Source organism: Pantherophis guttatus, chromosome 1 (assembly GCF_059756535.1).
Source record: "Pantherophis guttatus breed Tessera chromosome 1, ASM5975653v1, whole genome shotgun sequence".
NCBI lineage: Eukaryota > Metazoa > Chordata > Lepidosauria > Squamata > Colubridae > Pantherophis > Pantherophis guttatus.
Window position 1 is genome coordinate 172,107,598 of NC_142063.1, and position 26,492 is coordinate 172,134,089.

General features: G+C 37.7%; 1 protein-coding gene across 1 annotated transcript in view; it reads right to left on the reverse strand.

Annotated features, from left to right (window-relative positions):
- INO80D (INO80 complex subunit D) overlaps positions 1 to 25,238 on the reverse strand; it is a 36,900-nt gene extending 11,662 nt beyond the window's left edge. The window contains exons 1-5 of the mRNA XM_034431478.3: positions 24,819 to 25,238; positions 12,156 to 12,251; positions 11,826 to 12,072; positions 5,125 to 5,876; positions 4,723 to 4,831 (exon numbers count right to left, since the gene is read on the reverse strand). Coding sequence (XP_034287369.1) covers positions 4,723 to 4,831; positions 5,125 to 5,876; positions 11,826 to 12,043 — 1,079 coding nt within the window. The 5' untranslated portion in view covers positions 12,044 to 12,072; positions 12,156 to 12,251; positions 24,819 to 25,238. The remainder of the gene's footprint in view (positions 1 to 4,722; positions 4,832 to 5,124; positions 5,877 to 11,825; positions 12,073 to 12,155; positions 12,252 to 24,818) is intronic.
- Positions 25,239 to 26,492: the final 1,254 nt, after the last annotated feature.

Here is a 26,492-nt window from a genome sequence, read left to right on the forward strand (position 1 = left end):
TCTGCAGTAGTACAGCTCCAACAAAAGTCAAAGATGGAGCAATCCTTTGAATCAATAGCCACATCATCTTGTTTGGGTTGAGTTCTAGCTAGTTTTTCTCCATCCATACCAACAGTCTCTAGACATTAGGCCATGACTTCCACAGCATCTCCCTATGAGCCTGGAGATATTATCTGCATATTGATGAGATAAATAACCTCTCCGAGTGGTTCCATGTAGATATTAAGCAGGATAATGAAAAGGATTGAAAACTGAGGCACTATGTAATGAACTGCATATGGGTCTAACATTCCTCACTGCAACCACCATTTGAACCTACCTGCTTTGGTAAGAGGCAAATCATTATAATATCATGCCCCCCTCCAACTCCCAATAGATAGTTCAAAGGTCAACATTACTGCAAATTGCTAAAAGATCTAGGAGGACTTTCTCCTTTAAATTTCATCACCGGTCATTCTTAAAAGTCATTTATCTCCCATGCTGAGGTGTAAAATCTGACCTCCATGATTCTAAACAATCTGTATTCCCTATAAAGTGCAATTGCAACCTCACCATCTTCTCAATAATCTTCCTCACAAAGCTACGATTAGATAGGATGGTGGTTATTTAATTTCATTAGATCCAGGCCTGCCCTCTCAAGGAATGAGTGAACCACTGAGCTTCTAAGGAATTAATTTCCCTTTCCCTGAGAAGATCATTGACTATAACCTAGATCCGTGATGGTGAACCTATGGCACGCGTGCCACAGGTGGCACACAGAGCCATGTCACCTGGCACGCCAGCTCAGCCTCTCTAGGAGTCTCTGGAGGCTGGGGACAACAAAAAATGTCACTTCCTGTCCAATCGGAAGTTGGGAAACAGGCCGTTTTGGGCCTCCGAGAGGGTGGGGAAGGCTGTTTTTGCCCTCCCCAGATGCATAGAGAGGATCCGGAGCCAGAGAAAGAAAAACGGGCCTACTGGGCCATTGTGTGCCAGGAGCAGGGGGCGGGGAGGGGGGTCATGCATGCATGCGCAAGGTGGGGCGCATAGAATTATGGGTGTGGGCACATGCACGTTCGCGAACCTCCCCCACCCCCACTTCCTGGCACACGATGGCAAAAAGGCTAGCCATCACTGACCTAGATCCAACCCCCATCCCTTTCTTAGTCACTTTTATTAGTCATATGGGACAGGGGTCCAACATACAAGTGGCTGAGCTAAGACAGTAGAGGTTCTGTCCACTTTTGAGGGAACTACAGGTACAAAAACCTCCAACATGACATGACATCATCTCTGTATTTGGTTAAAATCTGTCCATCTGGCTTCCAACTTGGAGTAAATACAAGCGATGTTAGCAATGAAATATTCAGCCAAATGATCACCACCAACACTGACTAGATCTTCTGATCCATCCTTTCCCCAAAGGATTAAAGAGACTTTTCCAGGTGCAAGAAGGGTACAGTGGCTTGCATCCTTCTGTTCATTATACTTTGCCACCTTTGCCACTTCTTGCATCTGAACAATTTTCTTGTTTTTATAGCAGTGTGACTCCAGGCATCTCTTTACCTGCTCCATTTCCCACTCAGTGGGACAACTCAATGAACTCAATGAAAGGAGCAGCAAAGGATCAACGGATAGCAAGAGGTCAATCAATGGTAATTCTGTTGAGTCCTTCTATGTTCCAGAAATCAACAAGGTGTTCAACAGACTTACAAGGAAATTATCCAATTATCCAACTATTCCTGTTGGAAATTTGCTGTCTGGAGGGGCTATTTTAATGAGTCCCTCTTCCCAGAAGAAGTTGGTGGTTCTAGTTAACCCCATCTTCATGAGGCAGTAAAGGAGGAAACCCCATTACAGTGCGCAGAAAAATCCTCCAAAACCAGATTATTGTACAATGGATCTGAGGTATATACCAGATCTAAAATGTACCCAGCTGTTTGGGGTCAGGCAGTAAGGATCTAGTCAAATCCATGTTTGTTATGATAGCCATGAATTCCTGAGGTCCCCCAGGGAAAGGAGACTGAAATCACCCAATACTAATACTCTGGCTGAATCCACACACTCTATAATGAAATCCAGCTACTTGATTAGGCATGCTGTCATGCTGCTAGGAGCATAGTTCCATTGCAGCATTCCCATAATCCCCTAAATCATGAGCAAGACCTCATATACAGCCATTTGGGAACATCATTTGCTAACATTCACAACAGCTAGTATCTCTGAGTAAACAATCGTTGCATTACTTTCCTGTCCCAGGCCTGATGAAAAATGTGAAATTTGGCTGGACCAATCTCATGAAATGGATGTCCAGTCCAGTCCATGCTCTTGTTCACAATTAAATCATATAAATGGCAATGCACTATATTGTTTTTAGAAATTCCTATCTTGTAAGTGAGATAGCAACCAATGAGAGAGTTTGTTATATTCTATTTATGAAATCTGTTCTTCTAAAAGGATCAGTTGGTGCTTTTATTAAAACTCTTTCAGCTTTTACCATCTGAGAAATTTTACCACCTGCGTCTATTGTTATTTTTACTTTGCTGCTTTAAATGTTGGCTGAGATATCAGGACTGCTTTTTTGTAAAAGTAAGAGCTACTTTTCCTGCCAGTGGAAGCAATAATTGATTCTCTTTTCCTCATGCAACCTCCCAGTACCACTTCCTCTGTCAGTCTTCCTCAATCTAGTGCATCTATCTACCAGGAAAAATATTGGTTTGGATGGGCAATATAAGAGCCTCCTTTATAATGTTCCCATATGTGATTTCCCTACTTCAATGTGATCGACAAAGTTACTTTTTTCTACAAAAGTCTTCTGTGGATTCAGTGGATTTTATCCGATTAAATATTTCAGAATTTTTTTGACAGCCTTAATCATTAAAGCCCCAGGCTTCAAACCGGGTGACTATGAGTTCTAGTACTACTTTAGGCATGAAAGCCAGCTGAATGACTTTAGACTAGTTACTCACTCTAGCCTACAATGTCATGCTAGGCTGACCAGGCATCCAACCAATTTCTGTAACAATCAATTGATCAACACTTGGCTGATCATCATCAACAACAAAAATCAGACAATGTATTTGCAGGAAAATGGTAGGGAGAATCAAAATTTTGATATCATCTGGACCATCTGTGATAACTGGAACTTATGGGGATATTCCTACCTATAAAGACAGTTTGTAATAATGGGGGATTAGCAAATGAGCCCTTAGCCACTCCTGTACAGGCATCACAGTACTCAGTTCTCTCTCCCATGTTACTCAAGTTATCCATCATTCAGTAGTATATCTCCACATGACCAGACAGGAGATATAGTGGAGTCCTTATCTGATGTCTGAAGACTGAAAGGGATTAAGTTAGGTGGGACAAAACAAGCTGACATAGAATCCTGTTGGTGTGGTTATTGTCCCAGCACTGGCTCTAGACAGAAGTGAATGTCACATGAAAGAGCAGATCTTCAAAGAGCTCTTCTTAGAACAATGGAGTTTGATGGCTAGGGGAGACTTTGCTTGACTTTAGTTTATTTTCTGGCCATTACATTTTTTTACAGTAAGTGGCTCTACACTGTACTTGGGGCTGCCTTTTAAAACTACGAAGAATTTTCAATTAGGACAGCCGTCCTCATGACTAAGACTTATGATACCTTTATGACAGACACTACATTGGTTGACAATGTATTTCTGACTATAATTCAAATTGTTGGTTCTATTTATTTGGCTGTCATCTCAGCCAAAGAGATATGTTATAAGTACACTCTGTGAGAAGCTGATGGATGGGAATGGGAATATGGAATACGCTTCTGGAAGGGTAGTTCTGGCCTCTGGAGCAACTTCTGCTCCAGATGTATCCATAATCTGAATACTTCTCAAGCCTCACCCATACCCCTTTTAATCTTTTGAAAAGCAGTGAAGACCTGGTTTTCCTAGAGAACATCTGTGGGTGCAATGTATTAGGTGGATACATTACTCTTTATCTCTGGGTAATTATTTTTAATCAAAGAAATTTAATTAATTATTTTAATTATATTTGAAATTTTATATGAGCTATCGCAGAATATGTTGGAAGAGCAGACAGAGGACAAATTGTTGTAAATAAATGTCCCCCCCCAAAAAAAATCATATATAGTTTTATCTCCCACCCTTTTGATAATCTTCTTTCCAACAGCAAATCCAACACAACAATCTATTAGCAATGGTTTTTACAAATATCTGTCCTTATGTAACAGCTTTACTCATTTGTAATAGCATGCAACTCAGTTATTCATATGAATGATTTTCAAATCAATACTCCTAAAAAAGGAACAGACCAGAACCACAAGCAATTATAAAAACTACATTGAGAAGAACATTATGTTTTGTTATTTTGATTAAATGTTGAATGTCAGGAAAGCACTAAAAACTGGGCCTTTTCACAAGGCCTTTGGAGATAGACTCTCTAGAACCTCATATGGGTTAGTTATTTAATTACCAATCTGATTTTACTTAAATTGTTATGCTATTTTGTACTTTTTGACAATATGGCACCTAAAATTGTGGGAGTATGCAGCATGCTATACTTCTAAAAAATAAAAGTGAATTTAAAAAATTCTGTGAACCAATTTGACAGTGGAATCAATTACCCAAACAACTGGTAGACTTCCCTTCACTGAAGGTATCCAAGCAGAGTTCCATCTAGCAGGGAAGTTTTTATTTTATTTTATTTTGTATTATTTTGTATTATTTTTGCCCTTCTTCGTGTACTCACTCATTCCTTTCATATCTGAGGGCTTCCCGGATAGACCATGCAACTTGGTATGGAGAAGTTTGATCTAATTCTTCCAGTTCTTCTCCACTATCTTCAGACCAGTCCAACCCTGAAAAGGAAGAAAGAAGATGAGCTTCTTCAGCCACATTCAAGTGCCCCTGAATTTCTTTTTCCAGGACAGAAGATATATATTTCTGACTTTATGATGAAATAGTAATGAGTAAATAGTAAACAGTAATGAGTACTTGTATATTCTGAGGAAGCATATGGAGACATTATGGATTATCTTGTTATTTCCAATAAACAAATGAAAAGACCCAATATTCCTCCAATTAGTTTGCTCGCATACAATTACCGATCTGTTTACACCCAACAGAAATGCAGATATACTTCTGTACTTACCTAAATGTGGAAAGAGATCAGCATCCAGCTGATGTTTTTGAGTGCACAGTTTCATCAGTCTCTGTAACCGGCTCCTACAGAATGAGTATGGGGAGAAGGCTGTGGCTTTCATTAGGATCCTGTCAGCCCTGGGTGGGTCTGGGGCATGAACTTTAGTAGGGTGCAAGAGAGGCAGAGGTCTTTTGTTGGCCGACTGCCTGGCTTGTGCTATAGCATGTGTGGTGGGTGCCACTCCCTGCATTGGTAGGCTGGTATTCTGAGGTTGAGGTGACTTGCAGACTAAGTCCTGTGGGAGCACTGCTGGCTTTAACGACGTTGGTATAGGTGAGAGATGGGCATGTTGCTGTGGTTGCAAAGGCTGCTGCTGCAAAGGTGCAGGAACGGGGCTAAAGTGCTCTTGGCGAACTTTCAGAATCTCAGTTTCTTTCTGGCGTTGACGGTTTTGGGCTAATTTGCTCTGCAACTTTTTCTTCACAGCTGTCCCTTTCTTGAGCTCTTCATCTTCCTCATTGAAAGCAAAGGGGTCTTCCAATTCTGCTTCCAAGTAGTGGAGAGGAAGCCGGGCCCCTGGTGGAGAGAGGGACATCCCATCCAGGCCATTGGGCATCTTCAAAGCCAGGGGAGGAACTGTCAGGCTGAAGGCTATTGAATCCATCTGGTGCCGAACTTTTACCTCTTCTGTTGGATCGTTCTTTTTCTTCCTCTCCTTTTTCGGTAAAAAGCCAAGAACTTGTAGGTGACTGTTGCAATACCTTTGAAAATCAAAAGCAAAAAATATGTATTTTTCTCACAATATTTATGTCTGAAAAGAATCAGGAAGAAAGAGCTAATCATCAACACTTTGTCAGTCAAGTCAAAACTGAGGGGAAAAAATCTATTTATATTCAGGGGAAGATTCAGTGAAGGACATATAAACTGTCATGCTCAACTCTTCAAAAATGGAAGCAAAACTTGAATTACAGTAAACATTTTATGGGAACAGTTACCATATCCAGAGCTCTGAACATTTGCAGTTACAGCCTGCATATTTAAATGATGCCCATTTGTAAGGGAGGATGGGACTGATTATTTAAGTGTAACAGAAATCTTTCAAGACAATCTTTTTCATATCCTAATAAAAATAGCTGTGTTAGAATTAACACATTGTGGAAACTTAATTCTCTAACACTTCAGGCTTATGCTTGAAATGAAGAAAAGTGTAAAAATTGTCTAATTTAATAGCCTGTCACAGAAAATTGTTTAAGAACGGAAAAATCTATCATTTCAACTTTACCAATTCCCAAAAAAAATTAATACAGTATACTGATGTCTGAAAACTAGGAGCGGGGTCAGCTCAGCCCCTTATTCAAATGAAATTTATCAGGTAATCTTATACTTCTCATTTGTATAAATTAACCATCCTTACAGGATTGTTGTGATGATATAGATATATAAGAACTGAAAGAATTATGTATGATGCCTTAAACTCCTTAGATGGTGAGAGGCCAGAGTACCAGATTCCCATCATTTTCAGTTTTCAGCCATGACTTTAAAATCCTGTCCTCAAGAGGCCTGTTATCAGTATTCTATGAACGAATAAACAGCCACTTGCAGCACTGTCAGTCAGTCAGTCAAGCAGGAAGTATAAAGCCTAACATCATTTTTGTACTCCATTGAAAGTTTCCTTCTACACTATTCTGCAAGTAGAGCTAAATGAATCACAATAACCCAGGTCTCAAGACACTATAACTACAGATAGTGTCACACACACACACACACATCCTCCCCCTCCCCCAACATGCTGTAATTTTTTGGTTGGACTTTGTCTTGCAAGATTTAACTTTAGAAATAGATTCAATGATTCTTCTACTACATTTTGGCAATTACAATCACAGAATTATAATTTCCCTGCTCTTACTGGTTTTCAGGAACACCATGATGAAAATACAACTTGTCTGGAACATATAGTTTAAGACTTCTTGGAGGAAAAATGTTTTACATTTGAACATACTGTCCCTTGAAACAGCATATTTTCATTAGGGTATACTCTTGGATGATCAAATGGCAAAGGTGGCCAGGAACCTCTTTTCCCAGATAAGATAGCTGGAATAAGATTTACTGGAGGCTCATTCATTCATGTTAAAATTATTCCAGTTATATGATTATAATTCATTTTACACATAGTTTAAAAACATCAGCAAGTTCCAAAGCAGCTCATGCAAAATGTAACTGGAATCTTCCCCTGGTAACTTGAACTATATTATTTCCAATAATCATTAATTTGTTTCTATAACTAATCCAACGTGCTGGTTTTTGTTTCATTCATTATTTTGTTAAATTTATAGGTTGCCCATCTCAATTATGTGATTCTGGATGGCTACCAAAGTTTTAAAACAAGATAAAAGATTATAACAAACTAATAAATAACATAACGGACAAGATAAAAACCAACCAACGCAACAAATAACACAACCATGATATCAGCTCAATGTTCCTAGGCTCTCTAATATCACATACAAAGTGATAACCAATTTGAATAGGATCAGCATGCTGTGTTCCAAGCTATCAGCTTCAGCCACTATCATAACAGCTGATTTTTTTATCAACCGCAATTCCCTAACTGAACTCAAAAATAGGTTCAAACCTTCAGCTGGTATGCTAAAGAATAGATAATAAGTGATTAAAAGAGCATCAAACAAAAATGAAAAAACTATACTGAAATCCCATATAGTAGAGATGTCAACATCAAAGATACCTAAGAAGGTATTCCCTATTTACAAGAACCTCTAATGATAGAAGATGGAGTTAGACCAGCATTCTGGTCTAACTGAAAAGCTGAAAAGCTACAGGAACTGATGTAACACCCACAGAAACAGGGCTAGCCACAGAAGAATCAATAAAGGTTCTAACCAAGCTATCCCGGGAAATCTGGAGAATGACACAGTTGATTACAGATTCGAAGAATCAATCAACTCTCCAATATCAAAAAAGGAAACTTAACAGAAAGTACAAAAACTGTACAATATCTTTAATTTCACATGCTAGCAAAACAATACTCATCCAACACAGATTAAGGCCTACATGGAAGGGAGATGCCAAAATTTCAAGCTGGCCTTAGGAAAGACTGAGGAATATGAGACATTATTGCCAATGCATACAGGAAACTTGAGAAAACCCAAGACATCCGTATGCGCTTCTATGTACTGCATATGTTGAATATATAGTGAGGGAAACTAGATTAGAAGATAAGCCTGGACTTTAAAAACTGGATGAAGAAGTATGAATAGCTTGCACTAGCTGATGACACTACTGTTAGCTGAAAGTACAAAGGATGTGCAACCTTACAATGAAAATCAAATGAAAAAAATCCATAAAATTAAATATAAACAAGGAAATAAGGGACAATAGGTACAGAAATCATCCTCAGAACTGAAAGTGTAAATACTGAAGTGGTGGATAGATTCTCTTTTTAGGAATAACTACTAATAGTCCAGGAATATATTGCATAATAGCATTTGGTGTTATTGAAGGCCATGAAGGCCTTGGAAAAGACAGTCAGCTGCCAGAATGTGTCTGTATCAACACATGGCCCATGGGCTGCATGCAACCTGCTAGGCAGTTTTCTGAAGTTTGGGAGCATTTTTTTAAAAGTCAATCCATTCACCATTTCCAGACATTGCTGCCTGCTACAAAAGAAGTACTGCCAAGTGCCTCCAACATCTCAAGCCTCATCAAGGCCATAAGCTCCACTGCTGTTGCCAGAAAATATTTGTAATGCAAGTATATACAAATATGTATAAATCTCAGATTATTTACACAGAATTAAAGAAACATATTATTTTGAATAACGTTAACAGAATGGCTGGGCTGTTTAGAAATACACACACACAATAACAACATCAAAATTAAAGTTTAGTGGCACTGGTGCAAAATTATCTTTGTGGTTCACACTTCTCCCACTTGCAGTAATTGTCACTGTCTGTTAAAACGTCAGCAAAATTTTGTTGTTTGAGGAGAAACAGATCTGAACAAAAACCTATCTTACATATATCCTTGGAATAGGACTGATAAACAAGTTAAAGCATTTGATTTTAACTTCTTTGACCCCTCTTTATTTTTATCCTTTTAGAGACACCTTATTAAGGCTTGCAGGCCACAAAAAAAGCAAAATACAAGAACTTAAGAGAAGAGGTAAGAAAGGATCAGAGCAGTTGCACTATCCATTTTAAGATCTAACCTATCTGCACTGCACTGAAGAACTAGAATGAGACAATGTTATTCAGTGCTATCCATTTACAGGTGGTCCTTGTTTAGTGACCACAACTGGAATTGGCAAGTTTTTAAAGGGAATCGGGAATTAAGTGAAACTGCAATTGTGCTTATGATCTTACTTCAACTTTCTTTTGCTTTACAGACTAGCAAAGGTTGTATATGCAAGGACTGCTCACAAAGTTACTTTGTCATCACATTCATATCAACAGTGAACAATCACTAAGCAAGACAACCATTAGAGGACTGTGTGTATCTTGAAAAGGAGACCATTGTAAGTGGCTCATGTTGTAGCAGGGAACAAATCAAGTTGTCCATCATTAATTTACTGATCAATTAATCTTTTTATTCCACTGTTCATTGCTGCATATGTACATACAGTATGTCAAATACTATTGAGCTAGAATTTAAGGTGCACCTTCCCTTTGAGGGAATTCAAGAAATGTTTATATTTTTGGAAAATATGCATTATTTAAAGTCATACTTGAAAGGAGAACTAACAACTAACAGGCCACTAGATAAGCAAATAACTTTTAAAACAGGAAAAATGAATGGTTCAGAAAAATATAACAGAAGCAATTATGGTCCAAGAGGCCATATAGCACATTGTATTTATATTCATAAAATGACAGTCATAGGAAACTTGCCTATTCAGAAAAAGGCTGCAAAAGTAAAATACTGGGTTACAGCCTCCCACCATTTTAAATTTCCTAACCAGCCTTTATGGCATCTGGAGGTCTTATTGGAAATAAAAAGGTGTTTTATATTGATGGTGCTTTAGGCTGTAGCATGCCTGTTTCTTAATTTTTCTTTCTGCAGTTTTTTAAGCACAGCAGGTTGTGTACATGGGTACTCAACTTTCATGAAATACACTAGATTTCATGATTATATGCATACATTCAAAAATATTGTTTGCATGTTTACTGACCCACCTTTGAAAATGGGGGGGAGGGGCAATACGAAAAAATTGGGTGGGAGTAAGGATATTGACTTTTGACTAGATGATGAAGACGATTTTAACATATTCTGTGTTAAAAGATAAATGTCATCTCTCAAATATAACCCAATGGCAATATTTACAAAAATACAATATTTGTTAACACATTTTTTTGGACCAGCAGCACTTTCAATTTCTGAGCCATTTTAAATACTAGAAGAACTTGTTAAATTCTTTATAGCTAACTCCATTATTAGTTTTTAATAGTTATTTATTAATATAAATCAATTTGATATGCAGATGTTAAGAAATGAGTGGAATAAAGAATTAAAGGATCCTGTAGTGTCTTAATTTCTATAGCAAGAGTATCAATGGACCTCAAATTATGATTTATACAACAACCAAAAAATTAGAACTGAACAGACTCCATTATATTTGTATAGAAAAGGACTGTCAAAAACAGCATTTTGTTGGAGATATAAGGATACTTCTTTAAAACATATGTTTTTACAATGTCCTATACTTACCAAGTTTAGGGAGAAAGTAGTGGAGTATATAAATATGATTGTGCAACAAAAGCTAAAAAAACTCAGGGGATACTATTCTCTTGAACTACATACCTAATACATGGAATTTGACAATCAGGGAAAATAAATGGGTTCTTCATGCCCTTATTAGGGCCCAAAGACTGAAATTACAGCGTTGGAAAGAGAAATTCATGGCCCATTTCTCTTTATAATTGAAGACCTGATTGTATTTACCACCTATTAGCAGACTATCTAGACATAGACTATGTATCAACAAGTATAATGAAATATGGGACTGATTTGTACAAAATACAGTAGGTTAAAAAAGTTGTATAAATGTATCAGAATTGTATACTGAAAAATATCTGCATTAGACAAATATATGTAGAATTCTAAAAGTTTATTATAATGACATATTATTTTTGTCATATTTTTTCACTTTTGTTATAGCACTTTTTATATGTTCTTTTTTCCTTCTTATTGACAACCTATCACCATTAGTTTTGTGTTTTTCTCTATTTTTATTAAAAAGCAGAGAAACGCGTATTTTAAAAGGTTGCATGTTTAGCGACAAGACTTTTCTGATGACCCATTGTCTAATCTTGTGATATTCAACTATTTTCCCAACAGATTCCCCTTATTCTACTCCTCCAGCCAAAATGGAAGCTGTTATAATCAGCTCTTCTAGCAAGCTTTGGGCTAGGAAGGTGGGGGGTGGGTTCAGCTGGGGCAATGTTTGGTCTGGCCCTTGGGAGGAAGGACACCTTTGATTTTTTTTCACTATATTTTATAGATTATTGTACATTACCTATAGAGTCTCTTTATGAGATAGGCGGTCATATATGACCTGTAAGTAAATAAATACATTCATCAATTTCACAAGTGGCCTCTCATTAATATCACCCATCATTCACGGACTTATATAGCTTCCGTTATTTACTTTACTTATCTTGTTGATACTCTGTTTTAGTGTTGCTGCTGTCACTTACCTACGGTCCTCAGATTTAGGGATGGGGTTGGTGCAGCGTTGGCTATTGTACTTCGCCACATATTCACATTGCTTGAAAGGGGCGGTCTTATCCTCCAGAACATGCCTGATGCAGAAGGCGTAGCCATTTAATCGCCTCTGCTTACACAGTTTGGGGCTGTAGGAGCACAACGGCTTATTGTCAACCTCAGAAAAGTGTATATGTTTGCCTTCATACATCACGTGATTCTTTTTCTTGTGAACATCAGCTGAAAGAAAACACCAACAAAAACATTAAAGGAGAAGCTGCTGACACATGTTGATGTTAATCTATATGAACATCAGGACTTACCTAATTTTAAATCTTCTGTACCATATTAACATTAGCAGAGAGCCCCAGAGATGCCACTATCTTGGAATGATGATGAGTCAAGATGAAATAGATTGTCTAAGAAAAAAAATCACAGGAAAAGTATATCAAAGAATACATTTGAGAGAGCTACACTGCTTATGGCATAAAACCTAATTGTACTCAGATGTAGGTACCTTGATACTTGCCAAAATGTTTTGGTCTCTAATTCCCAAGATGCAACTAGCCTGGCCAATAATCAGAGAATAGTTATCTAAATCTTTGCATGCAAAATATATTGCAGATAAAATGAACCTCCCAAGAACAGCTTGTTCCACTGAATTCCTCCATTTAATTATGGGCAAATGTATTTGGGTCCTTAGTTCCATCTGCAACACAACTTTCAGATTCCTTGAACTTCAGCCCTTTAACCACAGATCCGCAACTTAAAGATTGCATCATATGCAAATTAGTGTACAGTACATAGATTTCCAGAAATGTTTCTTTAAATAATTTCATTGGATAATAAATGGAACAAGGGGCAATGGCTCAACTGTTTTATTAAGTACCTCTTCTTAGCTTTAAATGATTTTCATTTCCTCTATTGGGGATCAATATATGTATTTCTGCTTGAAATCAAATATAAAATACCCAACTAAATTTACTAGTGATTTTTGAAACACAGGACAGAGGTTAATCATATATTTTACCTCTAAAAAGTTTGCTTTAAAAAGAAAAGTGTGCAGCTAGTTTTTGAATAATTATCCATGCTCTTGGGCTGCCTAAGTTGTTCCAGGTTTAAAGTGTTTGCTAACAAGCATATTTGCTTAGCATTTTAAACCAAGACCTTTGATTTACGAAACAATAATGTCAATAAACATGTGTTAGTATAGATCAGCTATTTGTTCATCTGAGCAAATAAATAAACCAGACATGGATAGTTTGGTGAGATGTATACTGTACCCACATCCAAGATTATGATTTATTGTGCTTAAAAGAACAGGCATCCACAAGCCAACAAATTCCAGTTTAAACCTAGAATACAACTCTGATTTAAGTACCATAAAGCATGTATTTTGGTTCAAATATCAAATTAAACTATCTATGCATAACTTCTTTTCACAATCATGTAAGCAAGGGGGGGGGAACTAGGAGAAACAAAAGGAAAACATTAGTGTTTAAAAAAAACAAGACCCTTTGCTTAAAACATTTAAACAACATTAGAAGCATTCTACAATTATATTTTGAGGTACTGACAGCTAGGCAGAAAGTCATTAGCATGGAACAACTGTATATCATATTACATCATGCTGCTCCTTCACTGTTATACTACCAACATTTTGCAGATAGCAATCAAATGTATATCTGCAAAACTAACCATAGGTAATAGAAATATGTACATGATTTGAATGGATTCTAAGTTGACAAAGCTAATTCAAACAAATCTGGAAGAATCTTTCTTCAAAGGTTTTCTTCAAAGTGGTACAAGGCTTTATATATCTCTATTACTAAATTCCAAATTGCCAGAAAAGCAAGGAACTCAACTGAACAAATGACAGGTCTAGTTATAATTACAGTGATCAATTTGTCACCAAATCTCTAGTTTCTACTTTTTTAAAGAGTCAGATTCCCAATGAAAGTGTTAGAAACTATCTTGGTAGTGTGGAGATTATTATTCATTCATTTATTTGTTTATTTAATCTTCAATTCAATTCAACTGGTAAAAACGTAATGGTTCAAGTCCTAACCAAGGACCTAAGAGCTGTCAAGATAATGTTTGAGTATAGAGCAGTGGTGAAATCCAAATTTTCTTACTACTGGTTCTGTGGACATGGCTTGGTGGGTGTGGTGTGGCTTGGTAGGCATGGCAGGGCAAAATCTCCATTCCCACCCCACTCCAAGGGAAGGATACTGCAAAATCCCCATTCCCTCCCCACTCCTGGGACCAGCCAGAGGTGGCATTTGCCGGTTCTACTCAAAATTTCCGCTAACGGTTCTCCAGAACCTGTCAGAACCTGCTGGATTTCACCCCTCGTATATAGGCAGTTCCGAGTAAGGTGGTTTTGTGCAAAGTCACAATACTCAGATCTGATAAGTTCAAAATGTCCATGTATCTAGGCAACCCTTTGGGTATTGCTCCAAGGGCTCCTATTACTATTGGTACAATCATTGAATTCTTCCTTCATAATCGCTCAACTTCAATTTGCAGATTGCTATATTTCGTTGTGTTTTCTAGTTGTTTCTCTTCAATCAGTGCATCACATGGTATTGCAATATCAATGAACCAGACTTTTTTCTTTTCCACAATAGTGATGTCAGGCATGCTGTGGGCCAGATGTCTGTCTTTTTGGATTCAAAAGTCCCACAAGATCTTGACCTGTTCATTTTCAAGAACTTTGTCAATTTGGTGTTCCCAGTCATTTTTGCTGCATTCAAACCCAAACTTCTGGCAAGGCTTTCAATGTATGATTTTGGCAACTCAATCATGACGTTGTAGATTATTATTATTATAATCTCTTTTATTCATTAAACATGAAACTCAGTCAACTGAACATTTAAAAATGTATCACATTATTATTATCATTATTAGTCAGTCAGATATTCAGACTGGATTTGGCATTTTTGTCTACCTATCAAGTCCTTACCATAGATAGGGAGGATATGATATGATATATATTATATTTCATATTTATTATATATTTATTATCTCTTTTATTCATTAAACATGAAACTCAGTCAACTGAACATTTAAAAATGTGTCACAAATACAATTGAGTGGTGCTAATGGTTGATACGGGTTGCTGCCAGTGTCCTAGGTATCAACCAAGTACCTTCTTAAAATATATGATGTTCCAAGTAGTGCTTTTTTGCAGTTCCGCTGGTGTTATTGCAGGAAGCTGCAATTTCTTGATGTTTTGTAAAATTCTTGGACATGGTACCAAGTGCCCTGATGACAATGGGTATCACTGTTACATCCATAACCGTGTAGTTTCAATGGCCAGGTCACGATATTGCGTGATTTTTTCCAGTTCTTTTTTTTTCGACTCTGGCATCTCCTGGTATAGCAATATCAATAAATTGTATGCTTCGGCCCTCAACAACTGTGATATCTGGCATGTTATGTTCCAAATGACGATCCGTCTGTACTTGAAAGTCCCACAAGATCTTCACTGCCTCATTTTCGATAATTTTTTCCACTTTGTGCTCCCATGACTTTTCTGATACAGGTATGTCATATTATTATTATTATTAGTCAGCCAGATGTTTAGACTGGATTTGGCATTTTTATCTACCTACTGAGTCCTTTCCAAGGGATAGGGATAAGCAGATCTGGATGTTTCATAGTGTTTCTTCTTGTTGTTATCTTAGCTATTTCAGCCCCTTGTTCCAAGTTTACACTAAATCTTTCTTGTCTATATTCTTCATTCATAGTGGAATAATTTTTACTAAGGTTTTCTTTAGCTAATTCTCCAATCTTATTTTTAAATTAAATAAATCCCCAACCTTTCAATTTTTTTTATTTTTTCCAATCCTATTTCCATTCTAATTTGGTCTGTTAAACATGCACATTTATTTATCTTCATAGTTCCTCTAGTAGTTCATGTTATATCCTATATGGAACCTGAAGACTGAGTCAGAGTTGATGCTGTAACCACTTACGCCCAGTTAAGTCCTGCATCCATATTATATGCCCAGGAGGAACTATTACACTTGCATAGCTCTGAGGGTTGTTTTGCAGAAGAGGTAACAATTGGGCTAGTACGGCTGCTTGGTGATACTGGCCTTAGTGATGCAAGAAAGAAAGGAGAGAAACAACACTGCTCTTCTGATATGATGAAGTCATGGATACAGAAGAGGGATTTATTTCACATTGCTGCAATTCCCTGGGGAAATTAGCAACAATCTTTTTATAGTGAGCATTGTGAAGGTAGGAATAAAGGCATCAGTGTAATTTAGCACTTTCTTATTGGTGGAGTTTTGAAAACTATTAGGGATTGTAGAAAAGAGGCAGAGTGTTGAATGAAATATTTTTATGGGGACAGCAGATCCCAGCCCAAGTTGCCTCTTGAGACTGCAAAACAAACAAACAAACAAACAAAAATCTTCAACGGGGAAAACCAAGAATGTTGCACAAATAGAAAGGTACCTCCAGTTTGTTCTAATATGGACAGAGAAAGCAAAACTGGTATGAGCACAAAATATGAGAAATTTCCCAAGCCTCTTATGCATAAGCAGTAGAAGCTTGGGCAGACCCTTATGGAGGACATGAGTTGTAAGAGTAGGAGTGTAAGCATGGGGCTCCAAGACAATGCTTTCCAATATCACCCTTTATTAATCATTTAATAATGAGACTTCAGGTGAGAAAAACCAGTCCTTTACTCAGATGGAGCTCTCAGAAGGTTGTCCTGTACTGCCATTTTATAACACCTTTGCAGGTCTGCCTGCAAAGAGAGTTTTCAGAAGAGTTGGTAAACAAAGAGGCAATATATTCTCTCAATATACTGCACTGCCAAGATGCCATTTGGACTCTGCTAATGGATTAACTGGTGCAGTGCATCCCCAAGAGCATGGAGACAGCCCATAACAAAGGACATCAGGGCTGAGCAAGAATTGCTGGACACATCTACTTTGATCCCAACAGTCAAAGGACATTTTTAAAATTGTTAGAGCTTCTTTTTTCTAATTTTTTCTAAAGGAAAAAAAAAAGATTTGGGAAACTAAAGCAGTTGTACACCAAGGAATGTAGCATCTCTTTATTTTTGCCTATTTAGGAGAAGCAGGTAACTAGTAAATTAATATTGAACAGAAAGAACACCACAAATATTGCACTAATTTAAAAAAAACTTATTCTGAGATTTTTGGAACACACACACACACAGAGAGAGAGAGAGAGTGGGGGGATAAACTAAAAAAGAAATGATGAGAATCAAATCTTTTCTATTTAATCTCATTTTCTGATTCCAAAGTATAATTAGAAATTTTTTGCTTCAAGGAGCTCAGTTTGCCTTTTTATATACTGTACATTTCCCTGAGTGTCGATTCTGTCCATTTTTATTACTTTGACTATTTTTAATTTTCAGTTTCTTCTACATAGTCAAGTTATGGGTGAAATCTTTCTTCATGTGTTTCTTCATTAAAGCACAGAAACAACTTCTGTAAACTCTGAAGCACTGTGTTATTTATTTATTTATTTATTTACTTATTCAATTTGTATAGTCACCCATCTCACGTAAGTGACTCTTTTCCACTGGTACTGACAATTGTGCCTACCTGGTAAGGATCACATCTTCCTTATTTCAATTAGCCACTCATCCACTAAAACAACTGCAAAGACAATACTTGTTCAATAGGTATAAGCTTCTTTGCTATCCTTTAGACCAATCTTCTTCAAATAAGGGTGTATACCCATCTATGTCTTCCAGAAGCTTTTTTGGGGCTGAATAAGAACTGCTGTCTATTCAAAAATGCTAATCCATCCCCCATCTTCTCTATACTACTGACATCTCCAATATCAGATACTTCAGAAAGGACAGAGAAAGTTTTTATTTTCAGTCCCTAATTCATTATTTCTTTGATTTGGGGTGGGGTGGTTGTATGTATGTTTTATAAATTGTTAATTGTTCCTTTGGTTTTAATTTCTGTACACTTCTTAAAATCACCTTGATGCGATGACAGCTATATAAATCACATAAACAATAAATAAATAAAATGTTAAGAGGCTCCAAACTATGCTCTCATTTCCTCACTCTTAGAAAGGCATTTTCCCAATCCTCTCATATCTCCACCATTGTTCATACAGCTACAATGTGATTTTGGGTGATGTAAATCCTTCCTTTCTGCACAAAATCCTGAGATTACAAACTTCTTTCATTTTGAATAGACTGAGCATGTCTGCTGTTTACATAGACATCACACATCAAAAATTTATAATACTATGGGAATTAATGACTCTTTAGTTTTATTATTCTGCATTTATAATTATTCCATTTATACAATCAGCTCTATATCAATACAAAATTGGCACAGGGTATCTCACAAAAGGTTCAATTACACCTAATACTACCTAATTCTGTCTAAGAAGAATTGCACTGTAAAGGATGTAAAAGAATGTAAAGGATACTTTTTTCAAATCTCCTATTCTGAATGTGAATACTCTCAGAAGGATCAAGTATATTACAAATGTCTTCCTATTCTACTGAAAACAGCCTGATTTCAAAATGTATCATTTACTATCTTTTGAAATACATATATTTCAAAATAATACATTTAACACAATATTTGAAACATAGTATACTCTCATTTTCTGACCCATATGTAAGGTTACAATTCTTATACTAAAAACTGTTACAAAATTATCTTCTGTCAGCTGTTTTCTAAAATGCTCACAACTCTAACAGAATCTTTATAGTACAAACAAGTAAAGAGGTGATTTGGAGATCCTTTTGAAAAAGGATTATTTTTAGAGGTTATCTTTGCTGTAAATCAGAGCCTTTTTTTGAACTGTGGTTTACACTTTTTTAAAAAAAAATAAGAACTACACACTAAACTTTATTTTTAGGCCTCCAAAGTCCAATTGTGACACAACACTTGATACAGGTGAGCAACTTTTCAGAATTTAGGGCAAGTTAAAGGACTTGTACGGCTGTGGTGCTTTATAAAAAAATAGTCCCAAAAAATTGTCTCTGAAGAATTTGGAACTTGTGGAGGCTTACAAAATAACGACTGGGGTCTGGTTCTGGTCTGAGGTCTGCAGGCTGCCCTCCCCTTGGACAAATCTATGAAGCATGCCATTATTCTTAATTTAATGTTGCAGTATTCCTTTATGCGGAGTTTAGGGGGGGTTATTAATATTACTTTTTTTCCTATTTTTAACTTTCTGTTTCTTCATTAACTATTTCAAGCTGCTCAGAACCTTCAGAAATAGAATGGCACACAAACAAACTTTAGTGTGCAGAGACTACCCAGAAATTCAGAATCAATCTGTCTGAGCCCAAGTACTGTAATTCCAAAAGTAGGCTGAGAAAGATCAAAGCCTACATCCAGAGGAAGATTCAGAAAAATAGACATTTACCCTTTAGCAGAGGAAAACTTCAGTGGTTATAAACATTTGCCCTTTGTTAAGGCAAGAGAACACACTGGAATAAAATTTCCAAACAAAACGTTGTAAGAAAAAATTGAGATTTTACATAATTTGATGCATAGATCTTTGAGTGATATTCTGCTAAAATAAGTTTAATAAACAGCCTGAAAGTGTAAATACTGAACTTTTATTTATTTTGGTGAAGCTGCCATGGCATTTGAAGTGCCACAAAAGTACAGAAGAACAAACTAAGACCAGAACCTTGTTAAGGGTTGAGAGCATGATAGGATCTCAGGACATTGCTCTGAATTACCTCATTTTGCCTCTGAATCTGGAAAGTGGTTGAATCTACTGTTTGCCACCTTCACAAATATCAATTATTCTAGGACATTTATTTGAATTCAACTAGCACAACTAGCAGAGTGACAGGTCACATGTAATTGGGTTGCTTATAAGCTAACAAATTGATCTATAGTAAAATCCAGTCCAGTTTTCCCACTGGAAAGACAATGCTTCTGCCAGCACTAGAATTTGTTGTTTTTTTAGGGAAATATGATGAATACAAGAAGTAAGAAAATGTTTTAGCTTTTCCTTATATGATGTTAGATTTTATCATATGACAACAAATGATACAATATGTTTCTAGCAAATTGAGTCTAACCATATTTACTAAGAATCAAATTTCACTGAAATCAATAATCCCCACTGTCTAATAAATACGCATAGGATGGCAACCAGACATTTTACATCAATAAAGTTACAGTACTAAGATAAAAGTCTTATTATATGTTGCATCACAAAGATTAATATTAAAAATCACATAGTATCAATGATTATTAATTTAATTACTATTAATTTAATGAAGATTTTATCATATCCCAGGGGGGCTTTTTGTCAGGTTCGCCTGATACGCCAGTTGCGCCCCTTTCTGGACCGGGACTCCCTACGCACGGTCACTCAAGCACTCGTCACCTCTCGTCTGGACTATTGTAACGCTCTCTACATGGGGCTCCCCTTGGGGTACACCCGGAGGCTCCAACTGGTGCAGAATGCGGCCGCGCGGGGGATTATGGGAGCGACGGGGCGCTCCCATGTGACTCCTCTCCTGCGCGAGCTGCATTGGCTTCCGGTGGACTTCCGGGTGCGCTTCAAGGTGTTGGTGATCACCTTTAAAGCGCTCCATGGCTTAGGGCCAGGGTACTTACGGGACCGCCTTCTGCCACCAATAGCCTCCCACCGGCTGGTTCGCTCCCACAGAGAGGGCCTCCTCAGGGTGCCGTCGACCAGACAATGCCGGCTGGCGACCCCCAGGAGGAGAGCCTTCTCTGTGGTGGCACCTACCCTATGGAACAATCTACCCCCAGAGATACGAGTGATCTCCGACCTCCGGACTTTTCATCGGCCCCTTATTTTTTTCAGCTAGCCGGTCTGTCTTGATTTTAGGGTTAGTTTTAAAATTTTAATATTGATTTTAAATTGACAAGTTTTAAATTACGGGCCAAATTTATAAATTATTTTAACTCTATTTTTTAACTGTAATGTTATGTATAGATGTTTTTATTTTGGCTGTTCACCGCCCTGAGTCCGAAAGGAGAAGGGCGGTATAGAAATTTGAATAATAAAATAATAAATATCATTGCCATGGACCTCTGCATAGCAGTTATAATGTTAATCTCCCATATAAAAGTTTTCTTTGTATAATTTATAACAAAAGCTCATGCATATGAATTGGAAATTGCTTTACCTTAGTTTTTGGGCTCATAGGAGAGAGCTTCAAAAACATCTACTTAGACAATACCATCATTAAAACTCTCTCTTCTACATAGATATTAGATCACTTATAAATTTGTTTTATATGCAAGTTTTCAACTCAACCCCATGTAAGTTTACTCAGGATGTTTAATGTGGTTCAGTCCCAGCTTTGGATGTGCAGCTAGAATAGGTTCCACTGAAACCTGTACAAATTATTTTCACATGAATTTAGGATCAGAATGAAAATGACTCATATCGTCTTGCTCTTAATACTAACTCCCACTCAGAAAGATGTTAATTTAGTCCAGGCAAGATTTTTTTCATTATCATCTGTAATTCTATATTTGAACATTGCAAGGTATTAAAAAAATAAAATACATAATTTAGATTGCCACAATTCCATATTTCTAAAAATGATAGTTTTAGTACCAAAATATTCAGACTCCACCCACATAATGAAGTATATATGTAGATTTTTTATCCGTGTTATCAGAATGATGTTTTATCAATGAAACATATTCCTTCTTCTAAAATAGTCCTATTAATGAAAAAAGCATTTTGTCTTAAAATTCTTGTACTGCAATTTTAATGCATGGATTTCTGTGCTTTAGGAGAATAATAATCTACCAATTCAGAATACCCCCCACCCTTCATCCACATATGCCAAGTGCAGGACCAGTTGCAATCATGGGAATATTAAATCATATTCACCTGAGCTCACAAATATATAAAGTAATCATGAGAATGTTCATAATTGATCTTAATTCTCTTGAAATCAGATGGACTAGCAGAGCAATATTACCAAAAACTCAATTTAAGAAAAAATATTGTCATTAGGTACCTAGGTGTTAGTTAATGAACTTTACTTAACAATTTTGTATAAGGACAGAGTCTTGACAATGATACTAGGATAATATTTAGCATTGTTACTTGGTTGCCTTGTTTCAAGGAACTGCTCAATTACAATTACATGAGTTGCTAAATCTGGGTTACATTCTGAACATTTTCAGTTTTGTGAACCCAAAAACTTCATCTACATATGACTCTGAATACCTCACCATGCAGGTCACTCGTACATCTGCATGATTACATACCATTCTCATAACTGACCAGGAGAGCCAATTAATTCCTGGCTCTGATGCCAATACTGTCTTGCAACTGTAGTGCTGAAGCCTGGTAGCAGGGAAGACTTCTTGCTTCATCCCACTCTATACTGAGCTATTCCCCTCTGCCATCTCCCTATGTCACTTTATGAGTCTCACACTACAGCAAAAGAGCTTTCTTTGCAACTGACCTTTAGGTGGTCTGAGAAATTAGTTAAAGTGCAGCAAAAACTGAAGATGGGGTTAAGGTGTTAGCTGAGGCCAAGTTTTGCATTCCCCTATTGATCAGATACATTGCTACTAATTCCACATGGAGGCTGAGAAAAGAATTGCAACAGTATAAAAACAATTCTGAAGGGTCAGAGGAATAAAACAGTTGTTTTATTCAATGCATTTTCTTTTATTTGAAAAAAATATATAAACACATCTTAATATGTACTGGAAAGTAGAAATGGGGAAAACTGATAATACATAAATTGTTATTCTGTAATACACACTAAATATTTTAATATTTAAGCTTAAGTAATGGAACAGGTAGAAAGACTGTTAAATCCTTGGACCAGAAATCTTTTCTGAAAAGAACATGTCAATCATCATAAATGACCAAAATTGTAACAAAATAATACTTCTTGTCAGTTAAAAGTGTTGCTTTAAATAAACTTAATTTTAGGAAAGTATAAATTAGATTTTGACTTCAGCTCACTTTTCTGCAGTTCAAGAATTTTTAATAAAATCTTCCCATCATGAAATAGGCTCAAAAGATCTAAGCTACAATTTCAGTCTACCATTTTAAGACGTGACAAAATTGCTGCTATTCTACTTAATAAAAAATATTTTAAATGTTGGCATCCCATGCTGAGATACAACTCTGTACATGTTTAATAAAAGAATATTTATATGAGTGGTTTGCAATTGAATTTAGATTTCTGCCCCAAAAGAAATATCCTGCATTCATCTAGGAATCATGCAAATTTGACCACAATATATTAATAAACTGTAAGCACTTGCTTAATAAAGTTAATAAAAAACTTTTTTTCAACAAATAACGGATTCAAATTCAACTCAATTTCATAAATTGTTTCATACGTGGTTTGAAAAGCTAGAGTTTGAGAAACAGAAGCCCAAAATTCTCTTGGATTGACAGAGCTGTATCAACAATTATTTGTATCTTCACCAGGACCTCACCTAAATTAGTTTAGATTAGATGAACTAATTTAAGGATCTTTTCCTAAAACTGGTCCAGAAACATGGTCATTATTTCTGTAGGGATACAGTCCAGCCTCAAGGACTGAATTTTGTCCAGGTGATCTCACTCAACTATCCAGACACAATGGCAGGTTCACTTTCAGAACTAATCTGAATGATGTGCCTTCCAACTTTCTCTTGAAGACTTTTTTTTTCCCAAATCCACCGGCCAAACAACTAATTCAACACTCCTTTCCACGTGTCCCATGGAAGAAATTTTGGACCCAATGCTTTGGCATAACAGTTATTGGCCGACCTTCTTAAGACCAGGGGACAGATCATGAGCTGCCCTACAATTCATTCACAAAACTAGGTGCCTTCAATGAACACGACGGGGCTCTGCCTGACAGCACCTACGAACTCCCGAAATGGGAAGATCGAGTAATCCTGCACAGAATCCCAGCGTAGGAGGCTGGGTGGGCAGCAGTCCTGTCCACCCCCTCCCCACCCAGGCTCCAATGCCCTAAAACAAACACTCCAAGAGTATTTCTGGAGGGACCTTGCAACAACCATGTAGCAAAAATCCCTTCCTCCCGTTTCCCAGGACCTTAAATCGGCTCACGGGCGCCGGGGGGCATTTCGGAAAGTTTCCACGAGCCGAAGTTTAAATGAGAATTAACCTTAAGACTTCCGAAGGAGAGGCGACGGAGTGGGCTACAGGGCGTGGAGAAGGCGGAGAAGACCACTCTCTGCAATTTAGCAAGGGACGCAGAGTATTCCTGCACTCCTTTCAGAATGGGGTTGAATTTAAAACTCGGGAGGAAAAGGGACGGGGATTTCGAAGAGTATCGAAGGCTCCGATGCCTCAAATTAAACTTTACAGGCCGGCGGCGGGGGCCCAAGAAGCCGCGCTCCCAGAATCATACCGGGGCGCACCCACCCGTGGTAGAAGCTGGACGAGGGGGACGCGGCCAAAATAAGTGTCCAGCGTGATATTTTATCCCAAAAATCGCCGGCGAAACCCCCTTCCTCGCCTTCCTTGCCCCGGGCTCTCCGCTGCCACACCACCACCCCCCCCGGCCCACCCGCTCGTCCGCCCGTCCGTCCGTCCGTCAACGGCCGGCTCCGGGCCTTGGCCGGCACTCCCGGGCTTAAGCGCCACCCTCGAACCCCAAAGCAACGTGGAGTCGGGAGGATTTCGATTGAACCCGCATTAATCTTTGCGGTTTTGGCCCGCCGGGCGCCGGAGCGGGACCCTGCGGGGGCGGGGAACTCAGAGGCCTGCCCTGGGTTCAGCACCCCCGCTCCCCCTAAGACGGCCCGACCCGGAGCCTCTTCCCCACCATTACGAGTAAGAGGCCGCCTCGCCCCCCTTTTCCTTTCGCGGCACCCCGCGGCTTCCAAAATCCCACCAGTCCCCCTCGAGGCCTAGACCGCCCCTTCGAATCCCCGGCCTCGCGTATCCCGCTCGGCCACCCGCCCTGCGGACATAGCGCCGCCTGCTGCTCTACGTGAGCCCGGGGATGGAGGCCGGGCCTGGCTTACCTTTCCAGCTGCTTTTTTTTCTCTCCTCTCTCCTCTCCCCCCTTTCCCTCTGTTGGGCTGACAGACCAGAGTTTCCTCCCCAGCAGAGGGACCGGGGAATGGGCTCGGAGCTGCTTCAGTGCTGAGGAGCTGCTGCTGTTGCTGCCCCCCTGGCTCTGAGGAGAAAGATTCCTGCTTTTAGAAGAGACGAAAGCTTTGAACGGGAGCTCTTTATTATTTTAAAACTACAAAGTGCTCAGAGGGTAGGTGATTATTAAGGGGAATCCCTGAATATATTCTCCAGCAAAGAAGGCAGGGCTGTTGGGGCTGCTCAAGAAGAGAGCTGAGCAGCCTCCTACAGCACCACTACAGGCACTGAGAGGACATAACACCAGAGAGCGGCTTCTCTGCCCTCCAAAACAACAACTTTCCTACCATCTTGGAGGTAGCATAGAGAGAAAGAAGAAGGTGGAGGAGGAAGAAGAGGAAAAAGGGAGAAAAGTACAGCGCGTTTTTATGAAGTGTGATGTATCAAAAATACTTCTTTAGAGATATACAGGGCGGAGGGGGTATGACTTGGGGAGCAATTTTCATTTGAAGCTGAAGTGCAATTTAGAATGAAATAATTTCATTCTAAAATTTTCAAGAAGTTTTTGTTCATGTATTATTTTAAAATAAAAACAGGGCTATGTGTGATATTTCTGGGATGAAGTCGAATGTGTGAGTAAAAACAGATATAATTCTGAAAATTTGAAATCTCTCATGGAATGATTAATACATAACATAGCTAAAATTGATATTGGATTATTTTGACAGAACTGGATCTTTTTTACTCAAGGTAAGCTAAAGGAATTAAACTTTTGGTGGTGAAAATAGGTTTTTAGGAAACCAATAATAACCAACCAAAAAATTGAAATATTAGTAAATGCAATATCTATGTTTTTTCCCAGGCTACTGTATTTCTAAGTAGTGTAAGGAGTAAATCAAATTGATTTTAAAAACTTTTAAGGATGGAGTTGGACATTTAATAGACTGTTTATCAGAGTGTTAACCCTTGTATAAATGTCTATTTGGACTGTGTTTTGACTGAAGTACAAAATAGGGTGTTTTTCAAAGTTGAGAAAGTTATTAAGTTTCTATTTTTGAGAGGAAAAAACTTGACCCAATAGGAAGTTGGCTCTGTAATAAATGATGAGTTTGTAAAAGATACTGTAAAGGCTAAGTTGAACAAGGGAACAGAAAAATTATAATCTTATATAGTATGAAGAACCTAGAAAATGGCTCATTTAATTTTATATAATTGTATAGTTAAGAATTCTTTTATCTTTGTAATGTTTAACTAAATGTATATTTTAACTTATGTTAGATCAGTCCTGAATTTATGTTTCAGAATGTCTCGGTTTCTTTGATTTGGGCCCTGCAATCATAATCTATAATTCATTTAATTTCTGTTAATTTCTATAAACCATTGTGCATGTACTATACACATACTTTCAGATTACTATCCTGTAAACATAGCAGAGTGAATCTAGAATTAAATATTTTTTCCCTCAGTATGTTATCTTTGATCTTTAGAAGGGCCAGTCTACTTCATAAATAAATAACTTAGAATTGCAGAATGGTCAGATTGAAGCTAAAATGGACCATTCTGGTTATCTTTATATTATACATAACTGAAGCATTTTACAGGAGGGA